Source organism: Sus scrofa, chromosome 9, assembly GCF_000003025.6.
Source record: "Sus scrofa isolate TJ Tabasco breed Duroc chromosome 9, Sscrofa11.1, whole genome shotgun sequence".
Taxonomy (NCBI): domain Eukaryota; kingdom Metazoa; phylum Chordata; class Mammalia; order Artiodactyla; family Suidae; genus Sus; species Sus scrofa.
In genome coordinates, this window is record NC_010451.4 from 67,813,722 (window position 1) to 67,829,468 (window position 15,747).

At 40.4% G+C, this 15,747-nt stretch overlaps 1 protein-coding gene across 1 annotated transcript; it reads left to right on the top strand.

Moving 5' to 3' along the window:
- C4BPA (complement component 4 binding protein, alpha) lies at positions 1,823-13,788 on the top strand. Its single transcript, NM_213942.1, is given in 6 exon segments — positions 1,823-1,918; positions 11,617-11,790; positions 12,793-12,880; positions 12,883-12,967; positions 13,514-13,580; positions 13,583-13,788. Coding segments are annotated over 6 exon segments (603 nt in total). The 5' UTR covers positions 1,823-1,833; the 3' UTR covers positions 13,687-13,788.

The following is a 15,747-nucleotide window of genomic DNA, read 5'->3' on the forward strand; positions in this document are numbered from 1 at the left end:
TTGAGTTCTGTGACTAGGCTACAGGGCTAATTCTTGGTAGATCATATAGGGATCCAATCTGTTGAAAGAGGGGCAGTATGGCATCTTTTCAAAATGTGTTTATGCTATTACTTTTGCCTGAACGCTTTTATTCCACATCCCAACATACTTACCCACTCTATCAACAGAACAGGCACAGGACTTTCTGCATTCTCAAAGTAAGCACACTTCTGTAACCAAAACCCAGAGCAATTCAAAAAAATTACTAAAAGTTCAGATGTCCACAGTAGAAACAGAAGATTTCTAGGCATATTCTTCTAACTGATAGGTTCAGAGTTCTGTGCAAGAAAACTTTGTAATCTGATTCCAGTCTATTCAATGAAAAATAGTTTGGCACAGTGGAAAGAACTGGGAATTCAAATTAGTCTTGGACTCAGAATCTGACTTGGCCATTGACGAGAAAAGTTTTAAGAAGAGGATACTCAAGTTTTTCTGAATCAGTTTCCTCATTTGTCAAACAGGGCTAGAATACCTATGTTATAGCATTGCTTAAAGAAATTAAATGCAATGATTTATATAAAAGTTTGGCATATGATTAATAAGCAGAAGTTCTTAAAAGAAAAACAACCTTCTGTTAAATTATTTCAATTCTCTCTTTTATTATCTGACATACTCAGATTTTATTCTAGTTCCTCTTTATAAAATGATTTAATTGTGCTGTCATCAATATTTGAGAGGAGTCCACTCATTTATTTCTGGGGAATGTTCCTCTTTATTTTTGAGAGCTAAGCAATTTGATTGGTGTTTGCTTCATTTTGCACTCATTACAGATCAGCTGGGTGGTGAAGGTCACTTTTGGACATTTTCCGGTGCTCGCCATCTCTTGTGGGTGAATATCTATGTATCAGTGTATCTCCAAGTGGCAAATATCCACAGCTTGTCCAAGGGGGAAAACATGAAGTCCAGGTTTCCAACTTCACCTGTGCCCTTTGCAGCTACTGAAAGAAATAATCTGAGTGAAAGACTTATTAATAAGTCCTGAAGTTAACAAATATGTCTTTTGCACCTAATCATTTAGTGCTTTTTTCCAGAGATATAAAGTGCAATGCAGAAGTTCTTGAAGTTGTCATGATCCTTTGCTCATTTACAATGGACAAATTCTCTTCCCTTTAATTTGACTGTATCTGTGCTGTAACAACAGTCTGAGAAACTTCCCTTCGTTCTCCAACTAGTCTAAGCCCAAAGTTGATGAGTTGGTGCTATAGCTACTCAAGGAAACAAATTCTGAGGGACGAATTGTTATTTGGACTGTATTTTTATCTTTTCACAATTGTAGACTTGCATGCCTCTTCTATTCCAACTAGTCTGTGAAGAATTTAGGGAGAAAATTTAGCCATAAATCTTTTGCAATTCTGCCTTCCTACTGGGAATTCATACTAGTGAATGAAGTTCTAACACCCCTGACAGATGGTAAAGACCTACCTCAGCAGCTCTCCCTGTTCCCTGAAGCAACTGCCACATACATTAGATCATTTTCCTAGTGTTTCTTGATTACTGAAGGAGATGTGGTGTCTATAGGCAGACAAGCCAGGACAGTGAGAAAGTCACAGGGCTAAGATTGTAAATTGCCCTTACATCATTCTCCCTAAGACCTGGAACTTCATTGGATTGTCCCCCTCAGGTCCTGTCCAGTACCTGATTGACTCCATTCTGCTTCTTCCCTTGGGTGACTCATAGCTGTGGCCTTGCCCAGATTGAGTTCCTTGGGTCAGGCGTCAATTTACCACTGACTTAGAGTTTCCACTTCAGACTGATTCAAGGCGTCTGAGGACACTGAATCTGAGACTCTGCACCATGCCTCCCAATTTACAGAGAATTTTCCCAGCACTGTGCCTCCTTGGGGTCCTGTTTCTCCTGCACTGCACACCTGTCCTGTGTGGTGAGTACAGAGGTGGGAGGGAAGAAGGGAGCATTTAAATCAAGGTATGGAGAAGAATCTCTGAATAAAAATTGGTTAAATATAACCAAGTGTCTCTCATTCAGTGCAATTTTGAAGTACAATGAAGTATTTAATTAAGAAATACATTCAAATAGTTTTAGTCCTTCTGATATAGGTTATAATTACTTGGAAAGAAAAATATTACAAATCCTTGAGAAGCTAATCTAGCCATAGAGAAAAACCTTTTGACTTTTATACTAATGTACTGTATTTAAGTGGATCCACCTAAATTCTTAAAGAATTGATGTTTCTATAGGTTTTTTTTTTTTAATTTCATGAATGGTTTAGCAGAAAACTTTTGCTATCCAGAAAGTAAAATTTTACATCACTGCAAATAATGAGTGAATTTACTAGAGTAAAATTATAAAACACTGTATAAACTAAAAACATTATATAAGTGAAAGGTCTTATATTGCAAGTTAGGGATTCATTGTCTCTAACCAGTGAGCACTGAAAGGGTTTGCAAGGACCTGCAGGTCTCACTAGGTTAGTGCTTGTTAGAAATGCAGATATGAGCAATTGCTTTAGTTTGTAAATGGGAACATGCCACAAATAGTAACATTTTTATTCATTTGCCATTGTGATGTCTTCTAAAGAAAGAATTTCTAAGAATATCTTAAAATATTTACCTACACATCTCTTATATCATCTATTAGAGCATTTAACATAGAGCATTTTGCATAGAATGGCAAAGTCGCTCAACTGAGAAGAGATTTCACCAATAGTTCTGTTCATTTCAATGGGGACTCTGTTTCCTATTCATGGGATACAGTGCATTTTCCCAGTTTCGATGATGCAAGGATCATATGCCAAGCACAGGGAATGTGGATTCCCAAAATGCCACCTTATTATCCTTTGCCAAGATTAATTTTTAATGCCCAGGAATGTTCTCATGCTCCTCAGGCTTTATGGACTTTCTTAATGTCTCAGAATGACTTCAGAGTTATTTTACTACAGAGGAGGGGGTTCAAAAAACTATTTTACTTTGGAAGTTTTTTTACATCATAATGATGGATCCCTTGAGGGAAATTTTAAGGTGAGGTAAAATAATTCACATACTCTGGGTGAGCCTACTCTCGGAAATTGAAATGGCTAATCCGTTATTCTTCCAAAGCTCTCTGAACTCCAACACTGTCCTTGTCTCTCTTGAGCACGTTACCTTGACCTTGAGCACATTACTTTGACCTTCCACGACCCCTCTTCCTTCAAGAGCCAGTAAAGGTAGATTTCATCCAATAAGTCACAGAGACAGGTCATGATTCCCTCAGGTTTCTTTGTATTTATCCTCTCCTTTTTAATTCCCTCAAAATCCCACCTTACTGCTGACACGGTAAGGAAGATAGGCCCAAATCCATCTCACTCGGGTTCCTGAGCTTACCTCTTTTTTATCCTTTATTGAAAACTTTCTGTTGCCTCTAAGCCTTTGCTCAAATCATCACTCTAAGACAAAATCTCTGCCTGCATCTCAGCCATCAGAACAATTTTTTTAAAACCAAACTTTAAATATACTTCCAGTTTCCTCTGGGAAATGTCATCCTATCCTTTCCCCTTTGGTTTTGTCTTTCCTTCCTTTAAACCCATTGCTTGGCATTCCTTGTCTCTGGACACATTGTTATAAACTGACTGATTGTTATAAACTGACTATGGTTTTGTTATTCAGTGGTGATGACTTATTTTTCTTACAATATTGCAAGCATGTGCATCCATGTCTGCTGGAGACATAGGGATCAATTTACATAAGTATTTGCTGGGTTAATTTCTTTTTTTTTCTTTTTTTTTTTTTAAGGGCCGCACCCACAGCATATGGAGCTTCCCAGGCTAGGGTTCGAATTGGAGCTGTAGCTGCTGGCCTACACCACAGCCATAGCAATGCCAGATCTGAGCCACATCTGCGATCTACACCACAGCCACAGCAATGCTGGATCCTTAACCCACTGAGCGAGGCCTAGGATCAAAACTGCATCCTCATGGATACTAGTCAGGTTCATTTCCACTGACCCATGATAGAAATTCCTGTTGGGTTAATTTTTTAAAAGACATTTTCTATTAATGTGTTTGATTTTAAGCTTAAAAAATGCCATCTGTGAATCCTAAATGTGTGCATAGGGAACACTGTTTTGGAGTCACAAAGTCACACAAAGATACTTACACATTCCCTGCTCTCAAAAAGGAAAAATTATAAATATGGAGAGTATCTATAGACTACTAAATAACTGCTAGAGAGTGTATTCTGAAGTCATAAAGAGTATGGACTTTGTTTGTTTGTTTGTCTTTTCCAGGGCCGCACCCGCAGCAGATGGAGGTTCCCAGGCTGGGGTCTAACCAGAGCTGTAGCCACTGGCCTATGCCAGAGCCACAGCAATGCGGGATCCGAGCCGCGTCTGCGACCACAGCTCACGGCAACACCAGATCCTTAACCCAATGATCGAGGCCAGGGATTGAACCTACAACCTCATGGTTCCTAGTCAGATTTGTTAACCACTGAGCCATGATGGGAACTCCAAGAATACGGACTTTTGAGCAAGGCAGACCTCAGGATTCTTTCTTTGGTACTCACTAACTGCTCTCCTTGGAACAAGATACTTAACCTCTTACTGGGTCTATTTTCTGCTATGAAAAGTGGAGAAGATGTTCATGTGGATGTTTTAGGGGCATCTGGGATGATTGGATGAGATAATACATGAAACGACTAGATTATTTATACATGGCATTTATACTGTACATACCATACATTGTATACCCTGCATGACTCTCAGAGTAGATGAATTTGTTAAAAAGCATTGTCCCCGTTACAATTTTCTTCTTTCCCCCAAACTATTGACTTTCTGGTTTTCTTTTCTTTTCTGAATCCATGAAAATAGGCCACGTCTAATAGATAAGCTATACTTTTCAATTATTACCTTTTATTTCTTGGTATTTATTCTCTTCCTTTCTACTTGTCCATATACCTTTACCTACAGTATAAGATCTGCCCAAATATACTTGAACCTGTCTTTCTTTTCATTTTGTTTTTTTGGCCTCATCCAGGACATGTGGAAGTTCCTGGACCAGGGATGGAACCCCCACCACAGCAGTGACCAGAGAAATAGGAGTTATAACACCAGATCCTTAACCCACTGGGCCATCAGGGAATTCCTGAACCTGCCTTTCTGAGCTTCTTTTCTTCTTTCTCTCTCTCCCAGACTCTGGATCATCATCATTCCTCTTGCTTGTTCAGTAGATTTAACATGATGCCATTGATATGCTGGATCAATGTGATAGTCTGTGGATGTCCACATGGTCCTGATACCTTCAGACTCTATTATGACAGGGCAGGAGAGTTACCATGGCCAAGGGCTAAACATGCAAATAGATGATCTTGACCCTTCCACGGGTATACAACCGTTCGTGACCTGGCCCTCTTTTCTGATAGGGATGGGAAGGAGGCCTCTGCTGAATCAGTGGCCTCATTTACCCAAAGCCACATAAATCTGTTCTAGCAAAGATACCACATCTGATGCAGTGGCTACAGTAGGGGCTAAAATGCTGTTGGGCTTTCAAGAGTCTACTGTACTTCTCCAGAATCCTAACTTTTGTAGTAGACACACTGGTGAAGTACATGGAGATATGATGACCACTCCTGAATCTTTAGTTCTTTAAGAGTGGCACTAATTTCTACCTTTTTCCTACCCCTTGGTACATTATTTTTTTTAAAAAAACCTACCTTCTTTTCCTCAAGGGGGAGGATATAGATAGCATAAATGTCTTCTACTGGGCTGTCTTGGATAAGAGAGCTCTTACCTCATAGGCCAAGAACCCAGTATGGGGCTTGTGCCTGTGACCAAATATGTCTCTCCCATTTACCCTTTCAAAGATAATGGAAATGGCCACCAAGTAGTGTAACAGGGGGGCCACGATGGTTCTAGGTCCATGTCAGGTCAAGCTCTCTGTCCAATAATCCTTGGATTATTGTGCATCTCTCATGCATGCACGGTTACCTGTTTAAATAGACAGAGGTCTTTTGGAAGACTAGGGCATTCACTACTGTGCATACTTTCCGAGGTGCTGTAGTATCTTTACTTCTGGAAATTGTCTTTTTCTTCAGTTGATGATCTCCAGACCTGACTACTGGCACAGGTCTAGAAACTAAGCAGAGTACTAACACTTGCTATTGGACCAAATGCCATCAGTCTCCTGTACTATCTTTTAATGTACAAGTTGAGTAGTATCTTGGTTGGTAGCTCGTCTATTTTTACCCTTATGAATGCCACGCTCTTTTAACCATCTTCCTAACTCTGAGGCACCTCTGAGTGTCTCTCTAATTTGCCACATATTGTGATAGTTACATTTACTTAGCTTCTAAAGCATACGAACACTTGTCAGACTTCTACTGCTCAAAGCGAAGCTTGTTTTTTGTTTGCTTGTTTGCTATTTTTAGCGCCACACCCACAGCATATGTAAGTTCCCAGGCTAAGGGTCTAATCAGAGCTACTGCTGCCAGCCTAGGCCACAGCCACAGCAATGCAGGATCCAAGCCGTGTCTGCAACCTACACCACAGCTCACAGCAATGCTGGATCCTTAACCCACTAAACAAGAACAGGGATAGAACCTGCACCCTCATGGTTCCTAGTCAGATTCATTTCCGCTGTGCCACGGCGAACTCCTGAAGCTTGTTCGTTAATGGCATTCCTATCATCAGGTCTGGCCTTGACATTGGGGCTCCTTTCATTGGAGAATTCCTTCTGACCTTGGTAAATGTATTCTCTACGCCATCCCAGGCAACATAATCATCTGTTGGGGTTTCCACCATGTGTGTGATATATCGACTTCAGCATGCTCACTTTCTGAGTTACTTAATCCCTCCTTCTATCCCTGCCATGGCAATTTCAGCATTAGAATTTCACTTATTGTGGGCATCACATTTTCCATGCCTCGAGGAGGCCCCCTTGGATAGTACTTACAGGAATATATTGTAAAATATTATAGTCTATGATGGTAATATTTTACCTGACATTCCCAATGTTTTATTTATATTTCTCAGGCAGTGTTTGTGGACCCTGACAGTGTTCCCTTTCAGAGAGGTGCTCAGCTCCATGTCGTGTCATGCCTATTATGCCAACATGTATGCCATCATTTTTACTCTTTATTTTTCACATTTTTAAATTAAAGTATAGTTGATCTACAATGTTGTGCCAATTTCTGCTGTACAGCAAAGTGATCTGGTTGTGTGTGTGTGTGTATGTATAGTTTTTCTTATATTATCTTCCATCATGATTTATTCCAAGGGATTGGATATAGTGCTCTATGCTATACAGGAGGACCTCATTGCTTACCCATTCTAAATGTAATAGTTTGCATCTACTAACCCCAAACTCCTTGTCCATCCCACTCCTTCCCCTCCCCCTCCCCCATGGCAACCACAACTCAGTTCTTGTCTGTGAGTCTCTTTCTCCTTTGTATATAGGTTCATTTCTGTCATATTTTAGATTCCTAATATCTAAAATATATCATTTGTCTTTCTCTTTTTAATATGATATAAGTGATATCATATGGCATTTGTCTTTCTCTTCTTGACTTACTTCACTTTGTATGAGGATCTATATGCATCCATGTTCCTGCAAATGTCATCATTTCATTCTTTGTTACGGCTGAGTAGTATTCCATTGTATATATGCACCACATCTTCTTAATCCATTCTTCTGTCCATGGACATTTAGGTTGTTTCCATGTCTTGGTTATTGTAAATAGTGCAGGAATGAACATAAAGGTGCATGTATTTTTTTTCAAGGAAAATTTTGTCTGAATATACATCTAGGAGTGGGACTGCTGGATTATATGGTAGTTATATATTAAGTTTCCTGAGGACTGTTTTCCATAGTGTTTGTACCAATTTACATTCCCTATTGGTGTGATTTTAAAAGATATTTTTATATATTCTTTTTCTGATATTTCATGGTTAGTATACAGAAATGCAACTGCTTTCTGAATGTTAATCTTGTATCTGCTACTTTGCTGAATTTGCTGATCAGTTCAAGTAATTTTGTGTGGAGCCTTCAGGGTTTTCTATATAGAATCATGTCATCTGCATATAGCAAAAATTTTACCACTTCTCTTCCAATTTGGATACCTTTTGTCTATTTTGTCTGATATGAGTATTGCAATTCCTGCTTTCTTTTCTTTTCCATTTGCATGAACTAGCTTTTTCCATCCCCTTGCATTCAATTTATATGTGTCCTTTGCCCTAAGGTGAGTCTCTTGTGGGCAACCTATTGTAGGCTCTTGTCTTTTTATCCAGTCTGACACTCTATGTCTTTTGATTCAAGCATTCAGCCTATTGACATTTAAGGAAATTATTGATAAATATGTATTTATTGCTTTTTTAAACTTTTTTTTTCAGTTGATTCTATGTTTCTCTTTCATTTCTTACTTTTTCTTGTTTAGGTTGGATGATTTCCTTTTATTTCATGCTTTTGTCCTCTTCTTTTTTGGTTTTAGTGAATCTATTGTTTGTTTTTGATTTATGGTTGCCCTCTTTTTCAAATATGTTAACTGAATCTGTATCTGCTTACTTTAGACTGATAGTCATATAGAATCAAACACATTCTAATAAAAGGAGTCTAGATTTTTTTTACCCTCCTTCCCCACATTTTGTGATTTTGATGTCCTTTTTTGACATCTTCTTGTTTATCCTTTTGTTGTTCCTTATGTTTACCATCACTTTCACAAATACTTTTTTTTCCTTTTTGATCTGCATATTGGCTTATTTAAGTGATTACTTTCCAGTTGTGATTTCCACCCTATATCTTCTTATTTCTTTCCTATTTAGAGGAGGCATTTCAGTATTTCTTTCAGGATAAGTTTAGTATTGCTGTATTCTTTTAGTTTTCGTTTGAGAAATTCCTTATTTCTCCTTATATTTTAAAAGATTATCTTGCTGGTTAGAGTATTCTAGGTTGCAAATTTTTCTCTTTTAGAACTTTGAATGTGTCTTGCCACTCTCTTCTGGCCTGTGGTGTTTCTGTAGAGAAATCAGCTGATAGCCTTATGGTGGTTCACTTATAATTAACTCTTTTTTTTCTCTTGCTTCTTTTAGAATCCTCTCATCTTTTACTTTTGCCATTTTTATTTTAGTATATCTTGGCATAGGTCTGTTTTGGTTCAACTTGCTTCGGGCCCTCTGTGCTTCCTATATCTAGATATCTGTTTCTTTCTTTAGATTTGGAAGGTTTTGGCCATAATTTCTTCAAATATATTTTCAATCCCCTTTTCTTTTTCTTCTCCTTCCAAAATCCCTATTATGCATAGATTGGCCTGCTTTGTATTACCCCATAGATGTCTTATATTGCTTTCATTTTTTCTTTTTAAATTTGTCTTTCTCTCTGCTGTCCTGATTTGGATGATTTCCATTATTCTATCTTCCAAGTCACTTATTTATTCCTCTGTATTATTCATTCTGCTGTTCAATTCCTTTAACTCAGCTTTCACTTCTGCAAATGAATTTTCTATTTTTTCTTGGCTCCTCCTTATAGTTTCTGCCCCTTTTAAAAGTAATTTGTGTTACTCTTGACAGCCATTATTAATTCCTTCAGTATTTCATTACCTCCTTTTAAAACTTGGTGTCTGTTAGACTGCAGAGGTCTGTTAGACTTCAGAGGTCTGTTTCAGTGTTTGCTCCTTCAGGGGGATTCTCCTGTTCTAACTGGGAATGCTTGCTATGCTTCTTCATTTTGCTGATATTTTTCTTACTCTGTGAGTTTAGAGAAAACAATTATCTACTATAGTCTTAGAGAGCTATTTATATTCAGGACTGTCCCTGCATAGCTTGTGAGGGCTTATTATTTATTTTCTTTTTTCTTTCTTTTGGCATGAGGGCTCTTTTTGATTTGGATGCTTGCTGTCTCTTTCCTCAGTGTGTGAAAGCTATTATCCCCTTGATAGGGGGTTTGAAGCTATAAGGCTTGCACCCACCTTCAGGAGGTGGGGGCAATGGGTGGCAGCACCTGGTCTCTGGACTTTGGTGGCAGGGACCCTCAAGGAGGTGGAGGAAACACCCATAGCCCTTACCAGTGGCTACAGTGGGGCATGTGCATTTCCACGGAGGTGAGGGCAATAGGTGGCACTCAGTTTCAGGGCCCTCTGTGGCAGTGACCCCCGATGTGACTGGGCCTCAGGTTGTTCCTGGTCATGGAAGCTTCAATGATGGTGGCCTGTACCCACCTCTGGAGTCCAAGAGAGTTTCAGTGGTTTACTCTCACCCCCCTCCCATAGGCTGTGCAAGAGGTGCCTTACTGCCTGAGAACTATTCATGGGAGAGTCTATGGTGGTTAGACTCCTTGTCCACTTGCCATCCCCAACAATGGCGCCTTGCTACTCTGGTGCACCCAGGCCTCCTGCATTCCTTTGGCTATGATGCACCACTCCCTAGCCCTCTCTGGTTATTTCTACATAGCCAATCCTAGTCCTCTCCCCAGAACTGATCTCTGTAACCCAATGCCCAGCGCCTGCCTGAGTCAGTCTGAGGTGTGCCCAAAGGTGGTACCAGTGGCATGTGCACCTCTCTCTGCTTTTTCCTCCTCAGATAAGCTGCTATGTTTTTCTCCAAGGCTTTCAGGCTCCTGCTCTGTCTTGGCTAATCTCCCCATCAGTTGGTGGCCCCTCAGGGTGCAGATTCCTTTCCTCATTTACAGCTCCCTCTCAGGAGTGCTGGTCCCTTCATGATTCATTTTTTTCCCTCTTCTCTCTATCCCTTTGTATTTCCTTTTGTTCTACCCAGTTATGTGGAGGGTTTCTTGCCCTTTTGGAAGTCAGAGGTCTTCTGCCAGTGTTCAATAGATGTTCTGTATGAATCATTTTACATGTAGATGATTGTTTTTGATGTGTTTGTGGGAGAAGGTGAGCTCCACATCCTACTCCTCTGCCATCTTTATCACCATTTTTATTCTTTATATGACTCTTTTCTAAAATATTTTATTTATTTTAATTTTATTATTATTTTTTCTTCATATGTTTGCACATGGAACTTCCTTTCATATGGATTGAATCTGAGTCAGAGCTACAACCGATGCCATAGCTATGGTAACATCAGATCCTTTAACCCACTGCACCAGGCCAGGGGTCAAACCCACACCTCCACAGTGACCTAAGCCATGGTAGTCAGATTCTTAACTCACTGTGCCACAGCAGGAACTCCTAAAATATTTCAGAAGACAGTAGGTATATTCTTGGGAGCATAGATGGACAGGTTTGTTTGGGAGCAGTGTGTCAGAGATTGTGAATTGATTTTGCATCTTTACAGTGTCTCTCAGATATACATCTCTGAATTTAGCCTGAAATCAGTGGAGTGTAGAGCTAACACAACGTGGCTCTGGGAGGAATCCAGCCTTCATGCCCAAATGGCTCTGAAACAATATCAAGGGCCGTGAACTTGTCAATAAGATGAAGTCCTAAGTTCTTGTCATTTCATTGGAGCCTTTCTATGGTTTCCCAGCCTCAGCCCTACAGAAAGTCATCACAGGTCCTGGGTTTAGCTGGGTGATCTTCTGGGCAAGGAATGTGGAAGCATTGAAGGAAGCTGCCTCCAAACCACACACATTCCGGGAAGTATTATTAGATGCATTCTATACACTGATGCTCTCTCATGTTTTGGTCCCTCCTCAAGGTTGCGATAATCCTCCTGTGGTTGCCCATGGACATCATACACAAGTTATTGCGCTCTTTGGAATAAAAAAAGATGAGGTTGTATATAAATGTGATGAAGGATACACTCTGGTTGGAGAGGACAGACTCTTCTGTCGTTCTTCACGCTGGTCACCTGCAGCCCCTCGATGTAAAGGTAACTCCAGCTCCTTCTTCAGAGCTAAGTGGGTAGAACTGTCATGATAGCGTTGACAGCACAATTTCTTCCCTGCCAGAGGCAGCAAAAAGCCATTTGATTTGATTGGACTGATTGAAAATAGTTACTCCATTCTGATGGTACCAGAAACAAAAAGTAGAGAGGGCTCAGAGAAATATTAATCTCCCCTCGATCTTTTTCCTAGGTGCAAAATTCAGCCTTTGTGAGGCAGCCCCTATTCCCAATTTCTTGTGTATTTCCAGAAATATGCTACAGGGAGTACCCTGTATCTGAGTGTAGCTGTGGTCTGTACAAAATTTCCATGGGAAGTTGGTCTAGTAGGAATGTAGGTTGTCATGGGCTAATTCCAAGCGTCATGAAATCACAGGCATTTCCATCAGAGCCAGTGCAGGACACCACCAGTTCAGGGTGTGGGTGTGTGGTGGGGACTCCTAGTTTGCCAGCTGTTGTGGGGACAAGAGTCAAGATTGGGTCTGATTGTTATGTGCACACAGGTTTAATATCACGACTCCAGGGAGTGTTTGCCACCATTGCCTCCATTGCCCAAGGCAGGCTAATAGGCAAGAGGGAAAATTTCATATCTAGTGCCTTTCAGGGATCAAGATATGAGAGATAGTTGCTTTGATATCTTAGCATTTAGGGTTATAGGCCCTTTTTATATTCTGGTGTGTTATTTAAAAATGTTATGTCCTTGGGCAAGTTGTTTAACTTCTCTGTATCTCACTTTCTCCTAGACAAATAGGGAGACTTAAATGAGATACTTATATAAAGTTCTGGTCTATAGCCAGATCTGGTCTATAGCCAATACTCTATAAATATGTTGATGAGTATTGTTTTTATTCTCAAGATGAAAATAAAGGTAAAACAATTAGCAACACTTAAATATAGTTCATTCTTAGTCCCCTAGATGCATACATTTTTTTGTCAGATGTACAAATTGCTTTAAATCATGGGGTTTTTTTGTTTATTTGTTTTTTGTAGCTTTGTGTCCGAAACCACAGATAGATCGTGGAAAGTTATCTGTGGATCAGGATGAATATATTGAGTCTGAAAACGTCATTGTCCAGTGTCCTCTGGCTATGGTTTGGTTGGTCCCAAAATTATCACTTGCACAGAAGACAGAACCTGGCACCCACGGGTGCCCAAGTGTGAATGGGTAAGTGGCACAATCCAAGGAAGTTTCTGTGCTGTCAAACTCAAAATGGGTGCCTTCCCCAAAGGACTGTCCTGTTGGGAAAGGGATGTCTTACTCAGCAGGCTTCATTTCTGGGTCCTTCAAAGGACCTCTCACTTTTGCCTTGAAGCCCCCTGGTCAGATAGGAGTGGCAAGTTTTCCTGCTGTCCCTTGAGAAACAGGGAAAACTGAACCTCTTTGGATTGGAGGGTCTCAGAGACCTGGGTGTTCTGACTCCTGCCTTCACTTTTCTAGACTGCATAACGTACTGTTGTTACATTTCTGTATGGTCAGCAGAAATAGTCTCTGTCCCACCAGAGGCTTTCTGGGAGGCTGTGTCAGAGCAGAGCTGGATCCTGCTGAAGGAGATGATGGTGGGGCCTGAGGTTTTCTTGGTTTTCCTGCTCACCCACGAGTCCTGGGGTGGGTCTTGGTCCTAATCTCTGGCCCCTCCTTTGTCAGCAGGAACCACCCCTCCCTCATTTTTGAGAGAGTAGCCTTTCCACTCACCACCTATTTTTCCTTTAGGAGTACCCCGAAGACTGTGAGCAAGTGCATGAAGGCAAAAAACTCATGCAGTGTCTCCCAAACCTGGAGAGATAAAATTGGCCCTGGAGCTGTATAAGCTGTCCCTGGAGACTAAACTACTGGAGCTTCAGATAGATAAGGAAAAGAAGGCCAAAGCGAAGTACTCAACATAGTTTTTCCAAAGAGGCGGAGGAAAAACATGCCTTGCAGCTCTCAATCCAATGTAGATCACTTGTTTACCACTTCTTCCACCTTTTTTATACCATCATTGCAGCAATAATCTAGAAAGGATAACTTGTTAATCATTAGTGCTTAGAGATTGTAGAATTATTGACCATCTTCTGATTCAATTTTTGCTTTTCTGGACACAGAGTACACAATTTTTTCGATTAAAAATTTTATATCCAAAGTATTTTGTCATTGTGGTCATTAGACTCTGCGAAATGAGGTCTATGAGCAAACCCGCACATAAAGTTGATACATTTATTTTATTGTAGGAACCTTGGACATATGGACTTGCGTTTACACTAAGACATCTCCCTGGATTGCCTTTACTACACAGCTCCACGTACACAGATCCCTCATGTGTTTAGATTAAATACCAACACACGCCAAAAGCCTGGTCCACTGTTCCTATTTGAAGCAGACAGACTTTTTCCCAATCCCCATGAACTTGGCCTCTGCCTCACTAATGCTCCCTATTGACTTCTGCTCACCAGAAGGGGATTTAAGTCTATGTTTGGCCCCCAGACTCCATCCTCAGAGAACAACCTCTGAAAGCCTGATACGTGGAAGCCCACTCAGTAGCCACCTGTGTGCTCCCAAAGCCTCGGTCTGATTTTGTTCTTATTTTCCTTGATAGAAAAATAAAATGGCTTGAGCAACTATCCTCAACATGAGGAGAAACCCCATATCCATCACATTTATGTCTTGGAGTATTCAGAGGCGTTTATTCTTTCCATTCACCACGTCTTCCTGCTCTTGCATCCTCTAAAAGCTCTCCCATCCGTATCTCAGCTCCCTCGTTTCTCCCATCTCTCTTTTGCACACAGAACTCTATGGGGAACACTGGCCTCTGTGGTTAATATCCCCAAATGGACTCCAATGAGACAATGCTGTGTGGCAGGATTTCACTAAACTTAAGGCATTATAGAGGAGCTTGACCTGCTGGAGAACCCTACAGAATATAGACGGTGTCTATCCATGGTGTAATGTCTGCTCCTGCTACTAGACATTCCTTTTGACTGATGTTTAATTTGGTTTCCTCTGATCAAGGATTTGTGATTAAGGAGTGTCCCTAGAAGTGATCCCGGAAAGCACTGTGAGGGAGTAGGTAGTAAGATGGGGAAGGGAGGACCCCCAGAGAGGAAGCAGGGTGGAGGGGATCATTGTCACTAACAGGAGCTCAACCATATTTCCTGCCCTCTGAAGGTGTGTGCAATACAGCTCAGTATATTCAACAGAGGTGGGGATTCTCTTACGTGCCTTTCTACTCTGTCTTTGCTTCCTGGATTCACGTGCTCCTCTTTCTTGATTTATTGCCTCATTTTACTGGAGTACACCCTCAAGGAGATGTCTAGGTTACGACATATAGAAAGTAAAATATTGAGCCCCTGAATGTTTAAACTGTCCTCATCTGAATCCTTGATTGATATGTCTGCTGAATGTAGAAAACTGGATTAAAATGAATTTTCCTTTAGAACTTTTAAAGAGTATCATCTTGGTATGTTAGTTTTCAATATTGCGATGAAGAAGTCAGAAGTCATTTATATTATTGATTTTATAAGATTTGTTCATGTCTAATGTCTACAGGGAAACTTGAATTCACTTTTTCAGAGATATTTTGTATAGCGTCTATACATTTGATATAGTTTCTTCAGTGATTTTATTTTTCCTCTCTATTTTTGTCTTTATTCGTTATAGGTATCCTACTGGGTAGATATTCAGTCACTTTGTTAATCCTATAATTTTATTAAATTTTCTTCCTATTTCCTGGAGTTTCTGTTGTGGCACAGTGGAAATGAATCTTACTAGTATCCATGAGGATGCAGGTTTGATATCTGGCATTGCTCAGTGGGTCAGGGATCTGGTGTTACCATGAGCTGTGGTTTAGGTTGCAGACATGGCTCGGATCATGCGTTGCTGTGGCTGTGCTGTAGGCCAGCAGCTGCAGCTCCAATTCGACCCCTAGCCTGGGAACTTCCATATGCCATGAGTGGGGCCCTAAAAAGCAA